General features: G+C 42.4%; 1 protein-coding gene across 6 annotated transcripts in view; it reads left to right on the top strand.

The window, feature by feature from the left end:
* Positions 1 to 26,199, top strand: part of GHDC (GH3 domain containing) — a 101,913-nt gene that overhangs the window by 41,867 nt on the left and 33,847 nt on the right. For 2 of the 6 annotated variants that reach the window (XR_012851631.1, XR_012851632.1), the window contains exons 9-10: positions 19,121 to 19,463; positions 23,812 to 23,907. Coding sequence is in view for 2 of the 6 variants with exons in the window: in XM_075845975.1 (XP_075702090.1) it covers positions 19,121 to 19,342 (222 nt within the window). In the remaining 4 variants the exon portion in view is untranslated. Of the gene's footprint in view, positions 1 to 19,120; positions 20,420 to 23,811; positions 25,195 to 26,199 lie in introns of those variants that run through there. The other 4 variants (XR_012851633.1, XR_012851634.1, XM_075845975.1 and 1 more) reach the window with 3 other exon arrangements.

Genomic DNA, 26,199 nt, shown 5'->3' with positions numbered 1-26,199 from the left:
GCGATGGGCACTACGAATACCGAGTGATGCCCTTCGGACTGTGTAACGCTCCCGCAGTATTTCAGGAGTTCGTTAATGACATCTTCCGAGATCTCCTCTATACATGTGTTGTAGTTTATCTCGATGATATTCTAATCTTCTCCCCAGATCTGATGACCCATCGGAGGCACGTTCGTCAAGTTCTTCTGCGACTAAGAGATAATCGCTTGTATGCCAAGTTAGAGAAATGCACCTTTGAAAAGAGGTCTCTGCCCTTCCTGGGCTATGTCATCTCGGATCAAGGCCTTAAGATTGACCCTGAGAAGTTAAAGTCTGTCCTGGAATGGCCACGTCCTCAAGGCCTAAGGGCCATACAGCGGTTCCTTGGTTTCGCCAATTTCTACCGGCAGTTCATTCCGAACTTTTCTTCTCTGACGGCCCCCATCTCTACCCTTACCAAGAAGGGTGTGAACGCCAAGGTGTGGACTCCGGAGGCAGAGTCCGCATTCATTAGCCTCAAGAAGGCCTTCACTTCAGCTTCGATCCTCCATCACCCTGACATATCTCGGCAGTTCTCACTGGAGGTGGATGCTTCCTCTGTTGGTGCAGGCGCACTTCTGTTCCAGAGGAGCTCCAAAGGAAAGGCAGTAGTGTGTGGCTACTACTCAAGACTATTTTCCTCTGCTGAGCGCAATTATTCCATTGGAGATCGGGAGCTACTGGCTATCAAGTTGGCCCTGGAGGAGTGTAGACATCTTCTGGAGGGCGCTGCTCACCCCATCCTGATCTTCATCGACCACAAGAATCTCACTTACCTTCAGTCCGCTCAAAGACTGAACCCTCGTCAAGCCAGGTGGTCACTGTTCTTCACCCGTTTCCAATTTTTGCTCCACTACCGTCCCGCGGACAAGAACGTGAGGGCCGATGCCCTGTCCAGATCATTCGAAACGGAAGACACGGTGGAGTCCCTTCAGACGATCATAGACCCATCCTGCGTTGTCACCGCCAATCCTCTGCAGCTTAGAGATATTCCTCCAGGGAGAACTTTTGTTCGGTTGGCTGACAGAAAAAGAATTCTCCGCTGGGGACACAGTTCTAAACTAGCTGTGCACGCTGGTGTCCGTAAAACCCAAGACCTGGTCGCTCGTCACTTCTGGTGGCCCACGCTACCTAAAGATGTTCTGGACTTTGTCTCTTCTTGCACGGTGTGTGCCTCTAACAAGGTGGCTCACAGCAAGCCTGGCGGCCTGCTTCAACCCCTGCCTGTACCCAGTGCCCCCTGGCAGCACATCGCTATGGACTTCGTCACGGATCTTCCTCTCTCAGCAGGATGCAACACCATCTGGGTGGTGGTGGACCGGTTCTCTAAGATGGCACATTTTATCCCGCTAACCGGCCTACCCTCTGCTCCTCGACTAGCAAGCTTCTTCATTCAGCACATCTTCCGCTTGCATGGCTTGCCTCTTCACATTGTGTGCGACCGGGGGGTTCAGTTTACCTCCAAGTTCTGGAGAGCCCTCTGTAAACTCCTGGATGTGAGTTTGGACTTTTCCTCTGCCTATCACCCCCCAGTCCAATGGGCAAGTTGAGAGGATCAACCAGATCATGGAAAATTACCTCCGCCACTTCATTTCTTCACAGCACGATAACTGGGTACAGCTTCTTCCATGGGCGGAGTTTTCATATAACAACCACACAAGTGAGTCCACCACCTCCACTCCGTTTCACATCGTGTACAGTCAACATCCCAGAGTTCCTCTTCCAGTGTCGACTTCATCTCAGGTACCCGCTGCTGACTCTGCATATGGGGACTTCCTGCAAATCTGGCAACAGACCCGGTCCTCTATTTTGCAGGCGGTCGAACGCATGAAGCGTAAGGCAGATACCAAAAGAAGAGAGCCGCCTCAGTATCTTCCTGGGACTAAAGTCTGGCTGTCCTCTCGAAACATTCGCTTGAGGGTGCCTTCATACAAGTTTGCTCCCAGGTTCCTTGGTCCCTTCGAGATCCTGCAACAAATTAACCCTGTTTCCTATAAGCTGCGGCTGCCCCCTACCCTCAGAATCCCTAACTCCTTCCATGTGTCCCTCCTGAAACCAGTGGTCCTGAACCGCTACAGCAAGACCTCTAGTTCCACAGTTGCTTCCAGCGGCCCTTCCGATGTATTCGAGGTAAAGGAGATCCTGGACCGCAAGAGGGTAGGAGGAAGGACTTTCTATCTGGTGGACTGGAGAGGGTTTGGTCCTGAGGAGAGGTCCTGGGAGCCAGAACAGAACCTCAGTGCTCCTGCTCTTATTAAAAAGTTCCTCTCTCACTCTGGCCCCAAGAAGAGGGAGCGTAAGAGGGGGGATACTGTAGCGCCCATGGCCGCGGGCCGTCGGGTTCACTCACCTCCCGACGCCCGCAGCCATGGATCTGTGAGCGCTGGCCTCCGTCTCCCTCCTAGGAGATGCCAGCGCTCGCTTCCGCTCCGTCCGGCCGGGTACCGTAGGGTGCGCGCGCCCGCTCTTAAAGGGCCAGCGCGCGCACATGGAATCAATGATTATTAACCCACGTGATTCCCTGCTCTATAAGAATGCCCCAGCCCTTCTGATCCTTGCCTGAGCGTTGTTAGTCTTTCCCTGTCTGTCTCGCAAATGGTCCCTTAGTGTCTCCCGTTCCTGCTGTTACCCGTGCCCTGTTACCGTTCCTGTATTCCGCATTGTTCCTGTGCCTACCCGTGTTCAAGTGCCATCTGCCACGTCGTGTCATCTGCCACGTCAAGTACCATCGGCTCATCGGATACTGCCCGCCACGTCTGGCGCCACTTTCCGCACCTGTCTCCATCCGTGCTGAGGCCACAGTCACCGTCCGGACTATTACAGGTACCTAAACATTACTGTCTGCTATCTACTTTCACATAGACTGTGACCTGGTCAGCTGCCTCCCCGCTACAGCGGAGCGGCCTAGTGGGTCCACAAACCCAGTGCCCGTGACACTTACTTGAGATTTTCTGTGGGTACTCCAGTTTTTTCCTACACTCCAAAAACATACTGATCGGTAATTGGGTTTTTAGCATCATTACTCCGCTCCAGCCATGACGCCAATCACTGCCTGCATCAGTGATGTCCATAAGGTCGACACGTTACTGCTGTTATCTGTTGAAATGACTCGATATCACTGCAGTAGAGTAAACCGATATCGGCAGGAGACCAGGGAAGTGTTGGAGCGGGAATGGCGGAGGATTTGAAAGGTGAGTACAGTGCTTTCTTGTTGTTTTATCCCATATTTAATTTATTTTAAAACTTTTTATGGAATGGAAAACCCAGTTTAAACTCAGTTTTGTTTAAATTGCCAATTGAGGACAGAGACTTGTGTGGGTGGATTAAATCTGTGTATAGTGCTACAAAGTGTGATAGTACTATATAATAGGAAATAAATAGTATGCAGCGTAACCCCATATAACATCTTATAGACATTAAACTAAAGTCCGCAAGTAGTTGCTGTTAAATGATCTGACTTACGTCTGAATTTTGTCTCTATGGGGAAGAGAAATAAATATTTTACAAAATAGCTGACTCTTCTGCTCTTCAGATTAAAAAAAAAAATCACGTCGGATTTTAAAGAGGTATTTCTATCTTAGGTGTATCATATTCACAGGATATCTCATAAATGCACACGTTGGGAATACCCTCTTAAAGGGTTATTTCCCTCTGATTCAGCGATGGCATATGGTTTGGATATGCCATAACTTTTTGATTGGTGAGGGGCCTGACCTCTGGGACCTCCACTGACTGATCCTGACAGTAAAAGGGCCGCAGTGCTAATTTATTGCTAAGTCCCCACTCAATTGACTAGGCTATGCTGCAGTTCCTAGCACATCGGGTGTCCAGGGCATCGCTGTGCAGGAAAAAATGGATTAGGGGACGCATAGCTAAATCTGCGCTGCAGCTTCTTCATTGTCAGGATTGGTGGGGTCCCAGAGGTCCGACCCCCACAGTCATACAGTAGTGGCATATCCCAGCAATATGCTATCACTTTATAAAATGGAATAAGCCCTAATGAGTTGTACTGCAGAGTAACCAGACAAGTTTTTTTACTGCCTGATTTTAAAGAAGTTTGTTCAGACACCTGCGTGCTATGGAGGGTCCCTTTGAGATTTGCATTGTTATATTGGATTAGGCTGATGTTTGGACATAAAATACTCTCCCATAATGTCATGTTTCTTGGCTTCAGATTGTGCTGTTAAGCGTAGGATGGATTTTCTGGCTTAAAATAAATATTCTTCTGTTGTTTTTTTGTCCTTTTTTTTCCACGACCTCATTTCCACAGAAACCATCCAACATCATCCTTTGGCTTTTTGGTTATGATCATTGGAGCGCTGGCTGTATCAATCTTCTCTGAGAATTCAGTGAATTGTTTCAGATTCCATAATATAACTTTATGTTGCTTGCATTACTCTGTTATATCTGTCCCTGGGAATGCTGGGTGACAATCGGCATTCCCATCATCACCACTCCCCCAGGGGTTGTTACCAGTCTTTCCTGGAGTTCTGTATACGCTCTGCTTTAATGAAGGCCTAGATATGTGGGACTGACTTTCCTGTCAGAAATCTGTGACCGCTGCTTGAGTATTTTTGTAAGAGCTGTAATGTCTGTGATATTGGTCGTCACAGAGGTTTACCTGAAACAGAATTGTATTCAATTATACATTAAAAAATTGCATAAATAGCAATTGCCTAATATAAAATTATTATCAGCATCCCTTCCTTTAGCTGCAGGAGCATCTTGATAATATCATTTGGACATTCAGCCTCCCATTATCTTTCCTCTAGACCAGTCAGCAAACTTCATATTGTTTTATAAAAGTCTATATTCTGGATCTCAATCACATACTTTAAGTTGCTGTTAATAGATGTGCAGGACAACCATGAGGAATAAAAAGTCCCCTAGTCACCGTACGTGTTACTCTTTGAAACCTGATGATAAATAGAACAGTAATGACAAGATTATATTTGAGGATCGCTAATTAAAAGCGTTTTTTATGGAAAGCTTCTGTGAAGTTTTAGCTGCCACGAAAATGTTCACACTTTAAAGGGGTTGTCCGAGATTTAATGACTTTGTGTTAATGCTTGTAATTTATAAATGTAAATACATTTGTAATATACTTATCTTCTCCAAAGTGGCCCCGTTTTCATATCCGGCTTGTTCTGCTTCACAGCCTGTAACGTGGATGCGCTGTCACTTCTGTTCTCGCGGTCCCTGCTGTTCTCGAGATAACAGCAGGGGCCGCGCATGCGCGTTACAACAGAACAAGCCGATATACACCACGTTACAAGTGACGTGTCGTATACCTGGAAAATAATTCAAGATCAACAAAGCGGCCAGAGCAGAGAGTGACGTCACCCGTCAAGTTCCCCACGGCAGGATCTGGAAACGGGGCCACTTTGGAAAATGTAAGTATATTACAAATGTATTTACATTTATAAATTACAATCATTAACACAAAGTCATTAAATCTCGGACAACCCCTTTAACCCCTTAATGACCAGCCTATTTTAAACCTTAATGACCAAGCCATTTTTTACGTTTTTCCATCGTCGCATTCCAAGAGCTATAACCTTTTTATTTTTGCGTCGACATAGCTGTATAAGGTCTTGTTTTTTGCGGGACAAGTTGTATTTTTTAATAGCACCATTTTGGGGGACCTATTATTTATTGATGAACTTTTATTAACTTTTTTTTGGGAGGGAATAGAAAGAAACCTGAAATTTCGCCACTCTTTTTCGCGTCTTAAATCAACGTCGTTTACGGTCTGATATAAATAACACAATAACTTTATTCAGTGGGTTGTTACGCTTGCAATGATACCAAATTTGTATAGTTTTTGTATGTTTTACTACTTTTACACAGTAAAAACGCTTTTTTTTTCAAAATTATTTGTTTTTGTGTCTCCATATTTGAAGAGCCGTAACGTTTTTATTTTTTCGCCGATGCGGTTGTGTGAGGGCTTTTTTTTTGCGGGAAGATTTGTAGTTTTTATTGGTACCATTTTGGAGTAGATGCGACTTTTTGATCACTTTTTATCACATTTTTTTAAAGTCAGGATTCACAGAAAACAGAAATTTTTCCATAGATTTTTTTATTAAATTTTTTACGGCGTTCACCGTGCGGGTTAAATAATGTAATAGATTTATAGTCGGGGTCGTTACGGACGCGGCAATACCAAATATGTGTAACTTTTTTACTTGATTTGGGTTTTTTAATAGTAAAGCATTTTGTAAGGGGAAATGGTGGGTTTTTCATTTTTTTTTCACTTTTTTTTTTTAATTAACTTTATTAAACTTTTTTTTAACTTTTTTACTAGTCCCACTAGGGGACTTTAATATGCGATTTTGCGATCGCTATTATAATACACTGCAATACTTTTGTATTGCAGTGTATTATGCCTGTCCGTTTGAAACGGACAGGCATCTGCTAGGTCATGCCTCCGGCATGATCTAGCAGGCATTCGCACCAGGCAGACCTGGGGGCCTTTATTAGGCCCCCGGCTGCCATTGGAGACACAGACACTCGGCGATCGTATCGCCGGGTGTCGGTGGGAGAGAGAGGGAGCTCCCTCCCTCTCTCCAAAACCACTCAGATGTGGTGCTCGCTATTGTGCACCGCATCTGAGGGGTTAAACGGGTGAGATCGATACTTATATCGATCTCACACGGCAGAGCAGGGACGCCCCCAGCCCTCAGCTGCCTCTGGCAGCTGAGCAGGGAGATTTGACGGCTCCCTGCTCATTTACTCATCCTGATGCAGTGCTGTAAAAAGGCATATGCATCAGAATAAAGCCCGTTAGTGGCCGCCGTTAAAAGGCGTATTGGCGGTCACTAACGAATTAAGTAAATATCTTTGCTTTGGACACTGTGGACTTCTTGTCGGACTCTGAACCACACCAAGTGGTCTCTTGTCCCACTTCCCCATAGGAAGAATCGTGTTGACCAGAATATATGACGCCAGAGGGTTCTTAGTGCTGTTCAGTGGGTGAGGGGGCTAGAGAGGAAGGCCATCTCTTCTGTAGGTTAAGATAAAGAAGAAATGGAGACAGCACTACCAAATTTTCAAAGTGAAGATCCTTTTATTCCACGGTGCAACGTTTCAGCTCAATACGAGCCTTTCTCAAGCTTGAGAAAGGCTCGTATTGAGCTGAAACGTTGCACCGTGGAATAAAAGGATCTTCACTTTGAAAATTTGGTAGTGCTGTCTCCATTTCTTCTTTATCTTGACTGAGGGGTCACTCGGACTGTGACCCAGGAGACGTGCACCCTCTTGAAAAATTTATCCTGTGCTGCTGATCTATACATATCTTCTGTAGGTTATGTGATAGTATTAAATCATAAGGATTGTTACTGCATTTGATAGGTTTGAAGATTTTTCTAATTGTATAAACAATATCTTGGCGTGTGTAGTTTAAAGACTGAAGACCAAATCTTTGTGTCTATGGTCTTCTTAAAGTGTATCTGTCACAAATTTTTGAAATGTAGTCAGTATTCGTTCATTATATTTTCCCTTGTAGCTATTCAATTACATGATGTATTTTACGGTTTAGTTTCTCTTTTTGCCATTTTTCATAAACTTTCACTATAAGATGAATGAGTCAAAGGGGCAGCTTGAACGAGTCTGGAGCATCAGTGATTGCTCTGACAAATCAGATTCAGTATAGCTCAGTAGTTTGTGTGAGGTCACAAGATCAATCAGTGGCTAAATCATGTATTCTAAGAGGGCAAGACAAAGGCGGACCCTTAACCCCTTAAGGACGCAGCCTAGTTTGGGCCTTAAGGCTCAGAGCCCATTTTTCAAATCTGACATATTTCACTTTATGTGGTAATAACGTCGGAATGCTTAAACCTATCCAAGCGATTACGAGATTGTTTTCTCGTGACACTTTGGGCTTCATGTTCGTGGTAAAATTTGGTCGATATATTCAGTCTTTATTTGAGAAAAATTGCAAAATTTAGAGAAAATTTAGAAAAAATAGCATTTTTCAGAATTTAAATGCATCTGCTTGAAAAACAGACGGTTATACCACCCACAATGGTCACTAGTTCACATTTCCCATATGTCTACTTTAGATTGGCATCGTTTTTTGAACATTATTTTATTTTTCTTGGACGTTACAAGGCTTAGAACATAAACAGCAATTTCTATTATTTTTAAGAAAATTTCAAAAGCCTTTTTTTTAAGGTACCTGTTCAGTTCTGAAGTGGCTTTGAGGGGCCTATGTATTAGAAACCCCCATAAAGCACCCCATTTTAAAAACTAGACCCCTCAAAGTATTCAAAACAGCATTTAGAAAGTTTTTTAACCCTTCAGGCATTTCACAGGAATTAAAGCAAAGTGGAGGTGAAATTTGCAAATTTCGTTTTTATTTCTGAATTTCAATTTTATTCTATTTTTTTTCTGTAACAAAGAAGGTTTTACCAGAGAAACACTACTAAATATGTATTGTCCAGATTCTTCAGTTTTTAGAAATGTCCCACATGTGGCCCTACTGCGCTCGTGGACTAAAACACAAGCCCCAGAAGCAAAGAAGCACCTAGTGCATTTTGGTGGTGCTTTTTTATTAGCATATATTTTAGGCAGCATGCCAGGTTTGGAGAGGTGTTGAGGTGCCAAAACAGTAGGAATCCCCCAAAACTGACCCCATTTTGGAAACTCTACCCCTCAAGGAATTAATTTATGGTTATTGTTACCATTTTGACCCCGTAGTTTTTTCACAGCGCGTATTTGAATTGGGCTGTGAAATTAAAAGAATGACAATTTTTCCAATAAGATGTCATTTTTGATCAGAATTTCTTATTTTCACAGGGAACAAAATGCCCCATTTTGTTGCCCAATTTGTCCTGAGTGCGGCAATACCCCATTTGTGGTGATAAACTGCTGTTTGGGCCCATGGGAGGCCTCAGAAGGAAAGGAGCGCTATGTGTTTGTTGGAGTCCAGATTTTGCTGGATTGGTTTTCGGGTGCCATGTCGCATTTGCAGAGCCTCAGAGGTATCAAAGCAATGGAAACCCACCAAAAGTGACCCCATTTTGGAAACAAAACCCCTCAAGGAATTTATTTATGGGTGTTGTGACCATTTAGACCCCACAGTTTTTTCACAGAACTTATTTGAATTGGGCTGTGAATTTAAAAAAAACAACTTTTTTCCAATAAGATGTAGTTTTGGCTCAAAATGTCTTATTTTCACAACGAATAAAATACCCCATTTTGTTGCCAAATTTGTCCTGAGTGCGGCAATACCCTATTTGTGGCCATAAACTTCCGTTTGGGCCCATGGGAGGTATTAGAAGGAAAGGAGTGCTATGTGTTCTTTGGAGCACAGATTTTGCTGGATTGGTTTTCGGGTGCCATGTCGCATTTGCAGAGCCCCAAAGGTATCAAAGCAATGGAAACCCACCAGAAGTGACCCCATTTTGGAAACTACACCCCTCAAGGAATTCATTTATGGGTGTTGTGACCATTTAGACTCCACAGTTTTTTCACAGAATTTATTTGAATTGGGCTGTGAATTCAAAAAAATGTAATTTTTTCCAATAAGAGGTAGTTTTGGCTCAAAATTTCTTATTTTCACAAGGAATAAAATACCCCAATTTGTTGCCCAATTTGTCCTGAGTGCGGCAATACCCCATTTGTGGTGATAAACTGCCGTTTGGGCCCATGGGAGGCCTCAGAAGGAAAGGAGCGCTATGTGTTCTTTGGAGCCCAGATTTTGCTGGATTGGTTTTCGGGTGCCATGTCGCATTTGCAGAGCCCCAAAGGTATCAAAGCAATGGAAACCCACCAGAAGTCACCCCATTTTGGAAACTACACCCCTCAAAGAATTTATTTATGTGTGTTGTGACCATTTAGACCCCACAGTTTTTTCACAGAATTTATTTGAATTGGGCTGTGAATTCAAAAAAATTTAATTTTTTCCAATAAGAGGTAGTTTTGGCTCAAAATTTCTTATTTTCACAAGGAATAAAATACCGCATTTTGTTGCCCAATATGTCCTGAGTGTGGCAATACCCTATTTGTGGTGATAAACTGCCGTTTGGGCCCATGGGAGGGCTCAGAAGGAAAGGACCACCATGTGGCCTACTGGGAATTTTCTGGTGCTAAGTCGTGTGTGCAGAAGCCCCTGAGGTATCAGTACAGTTGAAACCCCCGAGAAGTGACCCCGTTTTAAAAACGACACCCCTTAAGGAATTCATCTAGAGGTGTAGTGAGCATTTTGACCCCACAGGTATTGTGTAAAAGATAATGTGCAGCAGTTGGTGCAGAGTGAAATTTGCAATTTTCTATACATATATGCCAATTCAGTGTCCGATATATTGTGCCCAGCATGCGCCACCGGAGATATACACCTCATAAACTGTAATGTTGGCTCTCCCGGGTACGGCAATACCCTACATGTGGCTGTTATCAGCTGCCTGGGCACGCAGCAGGGCTCAGAGGGGAAAGATGAGGAGGGGTAAGCTGTGCGAAGTGGATCAGAGCGAGTAAAACTGGGGTAAATTAAAAATAAAGGGATGGATGATAAATTTGAAAACACTCTTTCATACAGAGCTCTAGTTTTTCGGGACACGTGTCACATTGATATATTGTGTCCTTCCTTATCCCCCTCTTATAGCAGACTCTGCACCTCTTTTGACTTTTTCCCTTCTTGCCAGTTTGGGGAACTTCTTCTAAAAAGTGTTGCCCTGGTACGATGCCTGTGGCCCCGCTTCCAGAAGTACTGTAAGGCTTCAGGACTTGATCTGACAAGTCCACCCCTCCCATGTACCTATTGTAGTCCAGGATGCAGTCTAGTTTGGGGGTCCCTGTACTGGTACCTCGTACAGGTACATGGGTACTGGTGTGGCATCTCCCTGGTCTTGTACTTGACACACAATATGTTGCTGCTAGATTGTGCCCTGCTCTCACCCCTTCTGAGTGTTTGCCCAAGCAGAGTCGTAGGGAGGCCTCTCAGGTTTCTTCTAGCAGTGCCGCATGCCGCAGGACTTCTGGAAGCGAGGCAGTTGAAGAGTGGGACGCTGGTATAAAAATTATCCAGGTAGAGGTGGTAACCCTGGTCCAGCAGTGGGTGCACCAAATCCCACACAATTTTTGTATTAACTCCCAGTAAGGGGGGGCATTCTGGGGGCTGAGTACTGGTGTCCTTCCCTTTATATATCCTAAATTTGTAGGTATACCCGGATGCTCTCTCACACAGCTTATAAATCTTCACGCCATACCTTGCCCTCTTACCCGGCAGGTACTCGCGGAATTGAAGCCTCCCTTTCAAATGTACCAGGGATTCATCTATAGAAATACACTTCTCGGGGGTGTATGCTTGGGAAAACCGGGCACTGAAATGGTCTAATAGGGGTCTCCGTTTATACAAACGGTCAAAACTGGGGTCATCTCGGGGTGGGCACGGCTCATTATGAGTATAATGTAAGAAGCGAAGTATTGCCTCATTTTTATTTTATTTTTTAGTTTCCAGCTCAGTTCTGAAGTTGCTTTGAGGGGCCCATATATTAGACACCCTTATCAAACACCCCATTTCAGAAACTAGACCCCTCAAAGTATTCACAACAGCATTTAAAAAGTTTATTAACCCTTTAGGCGTTTCACAGGAATTTAGAGCAAAGTAGAGGTGACATTTAATTAATTTAATTTAATTTATTAGGCACCATGTCCGGTTTGAAGAGGTCTTGTGGTGCTAAAACAGTGGAAACCCCCCAAAAGTGACCCCTTTTTGGAAACTAGAGACCTTGAGGAATCCATTGCAGTTTTCTTGGGGTGCATGCGACTTTTTGATCAGTTTTTATTCTAATTTTAGGTGGCGTGGTGACTAAAAAAACAGCAATTTTACTATTGTTTTTTATTCAATTTTTTTTACAGCGTTCACCGTGCGCTATAAATGTCATATTCACTTTATTCTGCGGGGCGATACGATTACGGCGATACCAGATGTTTATAGTTTTATTTTATGTCTTATGGCGTTTGCACAATAAAATACATTTTGTAAAATATAATTTATTTTTTGTGTTACCTTATTCTAAGAGCCATAACTGTTTTATTTTTCCATCAGGAAAGTCGTGCGAGGACTTATTTTTTGCGTAACGAACTGTGGTTTCGATCAGTACCATTTTTAGGTACATGCGACTTTTTGATCTCTTTTTATTCCATTTTTTGGGAGGTGAAGTGACCAAACAATTGTGATTGTGGTACGGTTTATTATTATTTTCTCTTACGGCGTTCACCGCGCAGGATAAATAACGACATAGTTTTGTAGTTCAGGCCGTTACGGACGCGGCGATACCAATTATGTATAGTTTATTTGTTTATTTATATATTTTTATTCATAATAAAGAACTGATAAGGGAAAAAGGGGGACTTTTACTTTTATTACTTTTAAATCTTTTATTTTCTTATTTTGACACAACTTTTTTTTACTTTTTTACACTTTTTTTACTTTGTCCCACTAGGGGACATGAGGGCAGGAGGCTCTGATCGCTATTCTAATACACTGCACTACATGCGTAGTGCAGTGTATTAGAGCTGTCAGCTGTTCGCTGACAGCAAGCATAGTGGGTCCTGATTTTGTCGGGACCCACTAGGCTTCCGTCGATGGCGTAGCCAGAGTCCATTGTTAGGATTCTGGTTGCCATAGTAGCCATCACGGCCCGCTATCGTGTAGCAGGCCGGCGATGGCAGCTTAACCCCTAAGAAGCCGCGATCGCTATTGAACGCGGCTTCTAAGGGGTTAATCGGCGGGGACCACCGCGATCGGTCCCTGCACACTAAGCTGTGATAGCCTGCTGTCGGAAACAGCAGGTATCACAGCTCAGACACGCGCCGGGATTAAATGGCGCCGTGTTTACTCAGGTCAGTAATAGTACTGACCTGAGCGCGAACGTTCTACTTAGCAGGACGTACTATTACTGACCTGAGCGCGAAGGGGTTAATGAATATTCATGAGCAGCCATTTATTATTTTTACTGAAAGTAAACTAGTTATAAAGAGCACAATATGTTTAGCTTATGATTCTATAATGAAAGAATCAAAAACAGCAATTTCTAATTTTTCTTGTTTTCATTCTCATGTTTCTTTCTTTGAGCTGCACTCATTTCTACTTTTATTTCATATGAATTTACCTCACATCTGCTTTTCTGCTGCTCCTCTTGTTCTTGTACATTCCTAGGTGACTTGTTCCTGTTTTTAAAAGGCTTCTGAGGCCATTTTCTCTGAATTGAGCTCTTCTATCGGTCCCCAGAGACAAATTTCAGGGATCAGCGATATTTTTATTAATTTTTTTACATCCAGCACGACCTGAATAAAGTGCATATATATATATGTGTGTGTGTGTGTGTGTATATATATATATATATATATATATATATATATATATATATATATATATTTATATATATACACGCACGTGTGTGTGTGTGCGCGCACGCGCGTGTGTGTGTGTGTGTGTGTGTGTGCGTGTGTGTGTGTGCGCGCGCGTGTCTGTGTGTATATATACATACATACATGCGCGTGTGTGTATTTGTCTTTCTGTATATATGCTGTGTCGTGAATGCCCTGTATTTAAATAATTAGTACTGCAGGTTACCATGGTCCATGCAATCTTCTTTGGGAACATTAATACAGGTTATATACCAGGGGCGTAGCTAAAGGCTCATGGGCCCCGATGCAAAGGTTCTTCTTGTGTCCCCATCCCCAAACTTCTCATGGCCGATGGCCCGCTGCTTTCAGCTACATTGCTGGGTCTCCTAAGTGATTCAACAATGCAGTACTAGCAGCCAGGGGCGTCACTAAGGACTTAGAACATCAGGGGAAATAGACCCAATACATATGTGCCCCACAAAAAAAATGTGTATGTATATATATATATATATATATATATCAATACGACCCTATAGCTATGGATAGGATTAGATACAGTGGCTCAGCAAAACCGTATCACACATGATCGGATTAGATACAGCGGCTCAGCAAAACCGTATCACACATGATAGGATTAGATATAGGGCAAAGCTTGATGACATTGCAGCTCTAGCGCTGGACCTAGGAAAGGTAAGTATAGGAATTACTTTACTTTTTTATGTGTTACTAATTATTTTTGTGTGTTTGTGGTTTTTTACAAGTTCGGTTGTTGGACTACTTCAGATTCGAGGACTACTTCGAAAACATCCATTTTTTTGAGAATAAAAAAACGCAAACGAGGGTTGTGTGGGATTTTTATTTCAATAAAATATTTTATCTATGTCTTTGTATTGGTTTAAACTTTATAACTACCACCTTAGTAAGGGGGGGGACTTAATGTTAGACATGAGGCTAACACTAATCCCCATTATTACCCTGGTACCCACTGCCACCAGGGGTGCCAGGAAGAGCCGGTACGATCCAGTACCCGACCATCTGTAGTGATGGTTGGGCACTGCGGCGGCTGCAGGCTGGTATTATTAGACTGGGAAAGCCCAAGAACTGGCCCTTCCCATCCTGGTAATACTAGCCTGTTGCTGCTGTGTTGTATCTGGCTGGTTATAAAAGTGGGGGAACCCAACATCGTGCTGTCCAATTATTTATTAAAAAAAATTACGTTTGGGCCCCCCCCCATTTTTCTTAACCAGCCAGGTACAAGGCTTAAGCAGCAGCAGCAGCCTAGTAAAACCAGGGTGGGAAGAGCCACTGCTTTTGACCTTTCCCAGACTAGTAATACCAGCTTGCAGCTGCCCCAGTGCCCGGCCATCACTACAGATGGTCGGGTACTGGATCGTACCCTGCTCCTCTTGGCACCCCTGGTGGCGGTGGGTACTGGGGTAATAATGGGGGTTAGTGTTAGCCTTTTCACCCGCTAACACTAAGCCCCGCCTTATTAATGGATGCTGTCAATCAGTCAGCGGCCATTAGTAAGGCGGTAGCGATTAAAGTTTAAAAAAAAAAATACAACGACAAAAAAAATTGATTTATTGAAATAAAAAAAACTAGATAGATGGATGGAGATAGATGTATAGATAGATATACAAAAAATCCAGCAGCATGTGGGTGCAAGCCCTGTAAGTACCCACTTTTTTTCACTTGCTCTTTGGTGTTGCTGCTCATTTTTTTGATTGATTTACATAGATATGTAGACAGTGACTATTCCAATTCTACCACTGAACCCTAAAGTCCTCTCGTGGTAGATACAGCCTTCACTATAGAGGTGTCAAGTGCAGGGCCGGGTGCTGCAGTCCCTCCCGTTATGTGGGATCCTGCACTATCATTTTCCCCCCAAGTATCCCAATTTGAAGCGATTCCAGGAATTAATGTACATATCCCAAATTTTACTCCCTATAATTTTTTTCATTTATTTGTATGTGATACATCCTAGAATTGATAGTCCAGCAGACTAATCTTTATGCTATGCAGTTTGTTCTGCAAAAGCCTTCATCTATTTATTCCAGAATGTGGAAACCCACAAGTGTCCCAGAAATTAAAAATCTTTTAGGCATTACCCTCAATATGGGTTTGGTTAAAAAGCCATTTGTCCGGTCCTACTGAACTTCTAGTGCTGTCCACGCTACCCTTGTATTTGCAGCAGTGATGTCCAGAAACCGCTATGAGGCCCTTATGCGGTTCATGCATTTTACCGACAATTCCCAAGTCCTCCCAAGTAGTGAGTGCGTATTTTTTTGCACTTTACTATTTTTTATTACTATGGTCTGTCCCTCAAAAGTCAAAAAAGACCTTTGGGGGACTGTATATATTTTTTTTCTTTCTTTTACACCATGCTTTTCCACTGTAACTGGAGCTGCACAGCAGCCCCAGTTACAGGGGAAATCAGCTGTAATGACGGGGGTGGGGAGACAGACAAGTGAGCCCTAATCTACCCGCCACTCAGTCCCTGCCTACTTGCAACAACCCGCCCTAGGCGACGTGGTATAACTGGGCGATGGTCCCTACGCTCAATAAGTGCACGACAGACAAACGGACAAGGGTACACAGAGCTAGGGGGAGAAAGGGGCAGTTGCCCACGGCAACACCGTGAGCAACAAGAGAAGTGAACAAGCCGAGTCAAACCAGGAGAGTACGAGGTGCCAAACGCAGAGCAGGAGAGTAGTGAACAAGCCGAGTCAAACCAGGAGTGTACGAGGTACCAAACGCAGAGCAGGAGAGTAGTCAGCAAGCTGGGGTCAATATGAAGCAAGGACAAGTACAAGAAGCTGCAGCAGGGCCAGGAAACCAAACGAGAAGAATCACAAACAAGGAGGAACAGGAAAGGCAGGTATAAATAGAGGGCGGGAGCTAGCTCCGTCTGGCCAGGCTGTGATAGGTTCTCCCACTCCTAAGCCTGCCACCCTGAGTGGTGGAAGATGGAGTCAGTCTCACAGACATAGAAGCAGGTGCAGACTGATTATCTATGGGCGTTGACCTCGAAGCTGTGCCTGGCAGATCCTTTACATCAGCCCTCTCATAGTGACGATTGTCACTAATAGGGCTGTGCTGGGTCTAGTAAGACCCAGCAGCAGTCTGTCACTAATGGCACCCGATGATCATGTGACCAGTCACATGAACACCGGGAGCAATAGAGACAGCGGCGCAGCCGCTGCTTCTATTCCTATACGCAGCGCGCAATAAGCGCTGTGTACAAGTGATCAGAGAAGACAGAAGCAGCGGAAGCTGCTTCTATCCTCTCCTCCGGGTCCCCGGCAGTCACTGACAGCCGGAGACCTGACATTCAGCTGCCCGATCGCTCGGGCAGCAAGTTAAAACCCGAGCCGTAAAAAGTCTATGGCTCGGGTTTTAAGGACCCTGATCGCTGGCCATAAAAACACAGCCAGCGGTCGGGAACCAGTTAAGCATCTCCTTTTTGAGTCCACTATACCTGAACAATCCTGCGAATCTGAGGATGTGCGCAGGCTTTCAGAGCGCCACTTCTTACACCCTGTTCCTTCCATTGAGACCCAAAAATATTCCCAAAAAAGGTGCCGGGTATGTAGCAAGCATGGCAGGAGGAGGGAAACCCACTTTTATTGCCTCGTGTCCATCAAAACCAGGCCTTTGTAACTACCCCTGTTTCAAAACCTTTCACACTGTTTCAAATTACTAGTATTTAACACCAAAAAAAAAATGGGTGGGGGCGTATTTTTAGGGAGTCAATTTATTATAATTTCTTTTTAGTTTGTGGGCTTTCCAAGTAGGGATTATTTATTTTGGGAGAGGTTGTAAAGCAAATTTTTTTTCAGACCGTGAAACTAATTTTACCCCTTATCATTTTTTGAATTTGTTGGTAATCAAGTCCTGGAATTAATTGTCCAGTACAAAAGCCCACATCCACAAGTTTTTTTTTTTTTACTGTTCTTATGACTATGTCCTGCCACATACAGCTGTTACATTCCAAATTCTGTACCGTGATACGGGCATGATCTTTTTTTTATGTGGAGGATGTCTAATAAGCTGTTCCTTATCAATATACCATGGGCTTTATTACAGTTTTTTGGGGGTTTTTGCTGGATCTCTTGCACCCGACAATACTTTTAGAAATACTGACATTATTTTGTGGACAGGTGATCCTTTACTGTTCATATAGATGGTTTTGGACACTGTCCCTTTATATATTCTTTAGGTGATTGGTTGCTTTGTGCACATAGCGGTTCCAACATTGCCGGGCAGGGGCCTGTTATGGTGTAATGCGTCGCTTGGCACGTTCGTCCCTTACATAGAGATTGATGGGGCTAAAGAGACGTACAACCAGTCATTGGAATAAAAAAAGATTGTCATGACAGCCCTGCAGGTGTTCTTTTATCTTGTGAACAAACTCGATTTTGCCACATAGTTGGATACATTTTTACTTCTTCTGACTCCTTTCTCTTTCTTCTTCTGACTCCTTTCTTCTTCCTCTGACTCCTTTCTCTTTCTTCTTCTTCTTACGCCTTTCTCTTTCTTCTTCTTCTGACTCCTTTTTCTTTCTTCTTCTTCTTCTTACTCCTTTCTCTTTCTTCTTCTTCTTCTTACTCCTTTCTCCTTCTTCTTCTGACTCCTTTCTCTTTCTTCTTCTTCTGACTCCTTTCTCTTTCTTCTTCTTCTTACGCCTTTCTCTTTCTTCTTCTTCTGACTCCTTTCTCTTTCTTCTTCTTCTTACGCCTTTCTCTTTCTTCTTCTTCTGACTCCTTTCTCTTTCTTCTTCTTCTTCTTCTTCTTACTCCTTTCTCTTTCTTCTTCTTCTTCTTCTTCTTCTTCTTACTCCTTTCTCTTTCTTCTTCTTCTAACTCCTTTCTCTTTCTTCTTCTTCTAACTCCTTTCTCTTTTACTTTTACTCTGATTCTTTTCTTTTTCTTCTCCCGGCTACTTTCTCTTTCTTTTCAGACTCCCTTATTCTACTCCTTTTTTCTATATTTCTAATTCCTTTCTCTTCCTCCTTCCTCCATCTCCTCTGTCTGACTTCTCCTTTTTTTTTTACACTTAAAGTTTAATGAACCAGGGCATAAAGAAGTTATGAACTAAATGGACAGGATTAACAGCAAATTTTAACATAAATTAAATGTGCCCTTTGCAGAGACAACACTGGTGTGTGTTAGATAAAAGGCTAAATGTGACATAGATAAAACAGCTCATTTTGTCGCAATTATCTAAAATGAGCTGTAAATGCATATGTTAATACAAAGTGTCATAATCATCATATCATAAGCAGCCTGGTCAAATAGCAATATATCTAGAGATGTATTTTTGTTCAAAACCAAGAAAATATGTAAAACAAAGGAGGAGGGAGAAGATGAAGGTCGTTACAAGTTCAGCATTAGTTGGAGCGCATGGCCCCAAAGGAAGTTGAGAGTTGGTGTAGTAATATGGGTGCATAAAATAACATACTTTAACAAAATATTTACCTCTATGGTTCAGTTTAGCAGTGAGCAGTTTTTACCAGGACCTCCTTATTGTCCAATAACCGCTTGTTCCTATGCTTAGTGCCATTTAAACTACGATGCCTAATTTCTAAGTGCTTTTGACTTCGTTCTCATCTGACTCTTGTAAAACAGAAGCCACGAGGCCATTAAGAACGCAGGCTAACTGTTATAGGTTTCCTTAGTTTATTGCATTTTGCTTGGCTCCATCTCTTAGTCTTCTCAAAACTCACATGTATTTATTCTTCCCACAGTTGGATCAAACACTCCAGGACCATTTCCCAATATACAAATCCTTCCGCTTTAAAGGCAGCATTGGACCTGTACGTCTACACCTGGCAAGTCCCAAGTCATTCCTCAGTCTTTTGGAGCTGGCAGCCAAGCTTTCTAGTTTCCCTTTGGACTGTATTCAACCTCCACGAACACTGAAATGCAGGGAAATGGCTGAAATGATATGCAAACAAATCCTGTCGTAATTGTATTCTCGTCAACATAACAGGAGACCCTTTAAAACCGTGGTCACTGTATAAGAAAATTTACTTTTGCAGTATGAGATTTAAAATATTGTGATCTTACAGCTGTTCCAGGTCATCAGAGGTAATCTACCCACAGCCAAATATGATAATGTTGATATTTTCTTTATGGATTTTTTTTCCCTTTTTGCAACACATAGGCGTGGATACCTAGTGACATCAACTACTCTTTGGGTTCCATGTCTGCGGTCAGGTTAATGCTGTAGCTGAAAGTAGAGAAGAACTGCGTTTTCTAAAGGTCCAAGAACAATCGTCTAAAGTCTAGGGCTACAATTTTTAGTTGCTTGAAAATCTCTTGAAAGTCACTACACACAAGCAACTCGCTAGCAATTTCTTTTTTTTTAAAATGCGACATTCTGCGATTTCAGAGTGATTTTAAAAAGTAGAATCTAATTGTTTCCTCCGTATAATGACATAAAAAGCACTTGGAAATCTAACGAATATAAAGCAATCAGTGGTTTAAAAAATCATTACAAGGGTCTAATGGACATTTCCATTAGTGAAATCTTTGTACGTATGCCGCCTTTTTAAAACACAAGTTTGATCTTCGCAATATACTTATTAAAGGGGTATTCCCATCATATAATATTATGGCATATCACTAGGCTGTGCCATTACATTATGATCCGTGGGGGGGGGGGGGGGTCTGATCTCTGCTGATCACAAGAATGAAGTGACCCCCAACGTTAAATAAGCGATGGCATATTATAGCGATATGCCATCACTTACTAGCATGGGAAAACCCCTTTAATGTTGGCAACATTTACTGATACTGTCATGATTTCTATATATGCATAATCCATATTGATTAACAATGGTAGCTTTCAAATATCGTTTTGCACATTAAGGGTGCTTGCACTGCACATATAGTGGTTTGTGCCGCAAGGCTGGGAATTACGCAGCATAGACGGCACACTATTTACTGCGGTTTGGCCTTTGTGGATCACGGCAAGTTTTTTGAGGTTTTTTTTGTTTTTATGTCCTTCACTTCACATTTACATTAAAAGCTGCATGTCTGAATCCAGTCTAATCTCTTCCTATACCTTTAGTGCTTTTACGGCTAAGGTTCAGTTACACTAACTGATTTCTGTACAATTTCTATTCAATCAGACCAATTTTTATCTAATCCATCGAATTTGCCATAAATCTATCCTGTTAAAAAAAACTCTGCAGCCTGAAAGACCAACTGTTTAATGCCAAAATAAAAACGTGTATGCTTTGTATGTTTAGGGTCTATTTACAAGAGCAGTTTATGACCACGTGGTGAAAAACCTACATACGGTTTTACCACGGATTGCAACGGTTTTGCGGTGTGGTTTTTGGATGTGCATTTTTTACAGGTAAAACATGTATAATGTGTTGCACCTGTAAAAAATGCTCCGTCAAATTCGACTCATGTAAACAAACTTAAAAATACTGTCAATGCAACCCCTCATGACTGCTGTGTGCACCAACTGGGCATTTCTTCAGATTGTGAGGTCGTATTTTTGGCTCCCGTAGGAGTGAATATTTAATTGTAAAGGCTTAATTAATTCCAAACTAAGGAACCAAGTTTATAACATTTGCTATGTGTACAAAGGCTACAATAGATTGATCATGTATAATGTATAAAATATGATATGGAGACTGATGTCTAAGGCTCTGTTCACATCATTTTATCAAAGGTATATATCAGAAGCGTTTCCTCATGTATACCTCTGACGGAAAGCTGCGACGGATGCCACTGTATAGGCAAACAGTGGCATACATCGCCTGGCCTGTGGGACCCCATAGTACAGGGGTCAGCAACGTTTGGCACTCCAGCTGTTGTGAAACTAAAACTACCAGCATGCCCTGACAGTAGGGCTGGGCGATTAATCAAAGTAATTTGATTAATTCGCCCTCAAGGACTCTCACGATTCTGTTTTTCAACAGAATTGTAGAATCGATTCATTAGTGGCGCCGTGCTGCAGGGGGAAGCTCTATTTACAAGGGGTGGGGGAAGCTCTACAAGGGAGGTGGGTTGTGCTGCGATCTGCAAGGGGGGTGGGGGTGTGATCTACAAGGGAGGGGGTGCTGTGATCTAAAAGGTGGGCTACGGTCTACATGGGGTTGGGGGTGCTGTCTGCAAGGGGGTGTTGCACTATATTGGGTGGCACTATGTGAGCACTGTCACTACATGTGGGCACTATGTCACTATATGTGGTCACTGTGGCACTATGAGGGCACTATATGTGGGCTCTATGTCACTATATGTGGGCACTATATCACTATATGTGGGCACTGTCACTATATATGGGCACTGTGGCACTATCTACCCTGACAAACTAAATCCATCCTTTTTTTTATTATTATTATTATTTTTTAACGGCCATGGAAGATGGATTGGAAATGGATGAGAATTTGGAGACACTGATGCAAAATGGACATGAAAAACTGACCATTGATCAGATTTTTAATGCCCATTTTTTTCCACTGTCGTGTGATTGCAACTTAAATGACTATGATGCCGGCAGTGTCGTTCATATGTACCGTGGTCGGACCACGAAATCCGGCTGACACACGGACCATTTTTCACGGCCCAACCAAAGTTCTAATCCATTAGATATACATTTTTCCAATTGTATTTATGATAAAATAAAGTATTTATTTGCAGAGGTTAAAAGTTGTGAAGTTACGTACAATAATTATATCAATATATATTCAAAAGTTATTTATATACAGAAAATGTATTCAAATTATCTCTTGGTATTACTGTTAAGTAAACAGAAAAAAAGAAAATTGAAATCGAAAATCGCCAAATGCTGTCAGGGCATGCAGGCAATTGTAGTTTCACAACAGCTGGAGTGCCGAAGATCACTGACCCATGCCATAGTAGAAAAATAAATTACCATGCGGTATACATATTATTTCTACTGTGTCCCTCTGGATGGAATAGCGTAGTCTGCTACGCTATTCCATGCAGCAAATAACAAGGTATGCTGATGCCAGCACAGCGTCTGCCAAAAATGACACACTAGGGTTGTCACGAAACCAGTATTTGGACTTAGATAACGATACTTTGTGTAGTATTGCGATTCTCTATACCAAAAATGATACTTTGCCAACAATAATAATAATTTAAAAAAAAAGTCCTTCCATTTTCTGATGAGGCACGTGGTGTGATGAGTTTTGAACCGCCATGTGCCTCACATTAATAGTAATTAACCCCATCCGTCATAATGGACAACATTGGGTTAATGTGTGAGGTACATGATGGGGTTAATTACTATTAATGAGGCACATGGAGGTACTAAATTCATAACACCTCGTGCCTCCCATTAGTAATTGTAAGAAATCATTATTTTATTTTTTTACAGCATACACACCATAAATTACGCTATAATTTTCTTGTGCAGGTTATTACAGTTACGATGATATCGAATATGTGTATATTTTATGTATTGAGCCTTTAATTTATTGTAAGAAATGTGTATGTATTTTTTGACAGTTTTTTTTTTAACATTATTTTTTTTTACTTTTTTTAAACTTTAATGTACTGGCATATATCTACATGCCAGTACATTTGCCTGAGTACTGATAGGTATGCCCTAACAACTGCCTGTGTACTAAGTATGCCCTAACAGGAGATATGGTGAGACAGCCCTGGGGTCTTTCAATGGACCCTGGGCTGTCTGCCCATATATGGTATGTCCCTCGATCATGTTACAGGGATTCCCTGTCACGTGATCCAAGGGGCATCCCCCTTCTCATTTTCCCCTTGAATGCTGCGGTCAGCTTATATCAGATATTTCTCTGATCTCCGCCATCAGAGCAGGGCTGCGGCTGTGTAATACAGCCATTGTCCCGCACCTGACAAGTGTGTGCGTGCGGTCAGCACGAGGTGATGCGGCCGGCGCTTCACTAATGAGCCGCGGCACTGGCACCGAAGACAGAACATGGGGATGGTTTGCAGTGCGCCGCCATTATCTGTCCTCCGTGCTGGCGTTCATTAGTGCAGCGCCGGCCGTATCACCTCATGCTGACCGCGCACGCACACTTGTTGTCAGGAGCGTGCCAATGGCTGTATTACACAGCCGCAGCCCCGCTCTAACTAAATTCATGTGCTACAATACTAAGCTGTGTGGCCATTCACCTTAGTATGAAAATACGTAAATGAACGTTATTGAGCCGTTTGGGGGTGCATGGCATCTAAATAGTATCAATATTTCGATGCATCGTACAATGCTATGACACACTTAGGCGAGCGCCAGGTGAATGGGTTTATTGATATGCTCAGAGCTGCCAGGGCATATGCTGATCGTAGCGCTCTATCCTGATGTATACAAAGCCTAAACTGTAACATCCATAAATGACTACAATTACAGTAGAAGTGTTTCATGTTTAGTCTTCATACCATTTAACTACACATATGGCTCTCTCTTCTGTTTCAGGAAGTGGTTAATCTTTAGGCTCATTCCTCTCCAGCCACTGACCTTTTTCAGGCTTCCCTATAGAAGATGGTCACAGAATTCCTCCATTAAGCAAAGGTTAACCCCATCTACTTACTACCCAATGTCTAAGCAGAGGATCAGTAGCATAGTTTACATCCATGTACAGCACTTCAAAGGAAAGTAACATCTGTAATATATTATGAATCCTATTATCCCCTTAAGTCATGTTTTGGTCAAAGAGTTTATGTGGAAAAATTAAAATAGGGCTAAACTAACCTAAAAGGGGTTAGTACTCTATATGGCTGCATGGGACACTATATTTTTACTTGCCTTACATGCATATGGACGGAATTTTTCCCTATGGACATGTCCTACTCCATTGGACAAGCAAATGTGTATAAACCACCTCTACCAAGGGCTGGGTCCTGCTCTCGGGACACATTACAAGGTTGGAGCATGTCGTTAGTTTAGCCATGTTAATATTTTCCATTTCAGTATTTTTCATGCACTTTTTAGGCAAAAAAGTAAATAAAAGGATTGGATGCTAACAGGGCAGACCGTTATCAATCAGATACAATGGACAACTTTTTAGTACAGTGTAATAGTGTGTTTATCTGCCACCCATCTGTCTTCCATCTGTTAGCTGGCCATAGAGCTAATACCCCGACTTGCCATAAACGATTCGCAGCAACTGAAATGTCTGACGCCACTTTTCTTGAGGGGGGACAATATGCTCTAAATGGTTATAATCTAACCTTTCTGATCCCTGTTTTCCTTGATTGCTCATGTCCGGGGACAATGGGATCTGATGAAAAACATAATGGCAATAGGCAATATATTTTTTTAATCAACAAGTGTGCACATAACCTTAGTGGTATGTTGCACATCCCAAAAACCAGAGTCCGATATAGTTTTACTGTAGTTGAATTTTAGTATGAGAACTCTTACCCAGAGATGTTTTTGTTTTTTTAAATGTTTGTCATATTTTACAGGTATATGTTACTGAAATATTGAATATGTTTACCAATACCTAATGTAAAACCTTGTCTTGTGTTTTTGGGTTAGTGTCTTTAATAAGATTTGTGGAATTGACTTCAGTACCTTAAATTATATTGTCAGTCTGGCTGTGGCTATAATCACTGACATGCTTTCACCATTGTTTGTAAACTCTTTTTGCCTCGGACGTGTGGAAATTCTTGTCCGAAGACATTTTTGGGGTGATTTTTTTTATTTTTATCTTCAGGTAAAAGTGAGGGAGTTTGTTGGATCCCTACTTTAAAACCAAGTGGTGTACCCAGCATTTTATGTTGGATTTTTGTAAAGTTAAAGAGATATTTTTATTTGGAGTTCTGGGTTTGTGTCTTCACAAACAGCCCATTATAGTATGAGGGTATGTTCACACGGCAGCGTCCGTAACGGCTGAAATTACGGGGCTGTTTCCGCCTGAAAACATCCCCGTAATTTCAGCTGTAACGGCATGTGCAGGCGCTTGAACGTCGCGTCCATTACGGACATAATTGGCGCTGCTATTCATTGGAGTCAATGAATAACGGCTCCAATTACGGCCAAAGAAGTGACAGGTCACTTTTTTGACGCGGGCGTCTATTTACGCGCCGTCATTTGACAGCGGCGCGTAAATTACGCCTCGTGTGAACAAACGTCTGCCCATTGCTTTCAATGGGCAGATGTTTGTCAGCGCTATTGAGGTGCTATTTTCGGACGTAATTCGGGGCAAAAACGCCCGAATTACGTCCGTAATTAGTGCGTGTGAACATACCCTGAGAGCTCCTGGGAAAGCCGACAAATTTCTCCTGCAGTGGCTGCTACAGGAGAAACGTAGTATTACATGCAAACGCTCAAATAAATGGCTGTCCCAGTAATACATGGACGTACCAGGGTCCTTTGTGTGAAAGTCGCTGCTTATTAGCGATTTTTGCTCTTGCTCTTAGAGATACATATTCTCTAGTAGGGCATATGGAAAGGAGTTGTCCAGATGAGACAACTCCTTTTATAAAGGGATTTTCCCACCATGTTTAAATGACCGATTGATAGGGTAGGTAATAAACAATGATCAGTGGGGGTCTCCGTAACTCAATTCAATAGAAAGAGACTGTTTTATGTGTGGTCTGCTCTCCATGCATACAGGGCTTAAATGGTCACTGTCGTTTTAACAAACTTTGCATAAATCAATAGTACAAGTGAATATAAGAAACTTTGTAATACATCTTAACAGAGAAAATTGCCTCTTTCTTCATTTATGAGCCATTCTTTCCCCTTCCTGCACTGATAATTCATTCTCAATTCACTGCTAAAATCCGTCTTGAGAGATGAGATGGATTTTTCAGTTTACTTAGGGATCAGGTTACATGCTGTCCAAAGAAATCTATA

Source organism: Rhinoderma darwinii, chromosome 13 (assembly GCF_050947455.1).
Source record: "Rhinoderma darwinii isolate aRhiDar2 chromosome 13, aRhiDar2.hap1, whole genome shotgun sequence".
Classification (NCBI taxonomy): domain Eukaryota; kingdom Metazoa; phylum Chordata; class Amphibia; order Anura; family Rhinodermatidae; genus Rhinoderma; species Rhinoderma darwinii.
This window is presented reverse-complemented; position numbering and strand designations above follow the sequence as displayed.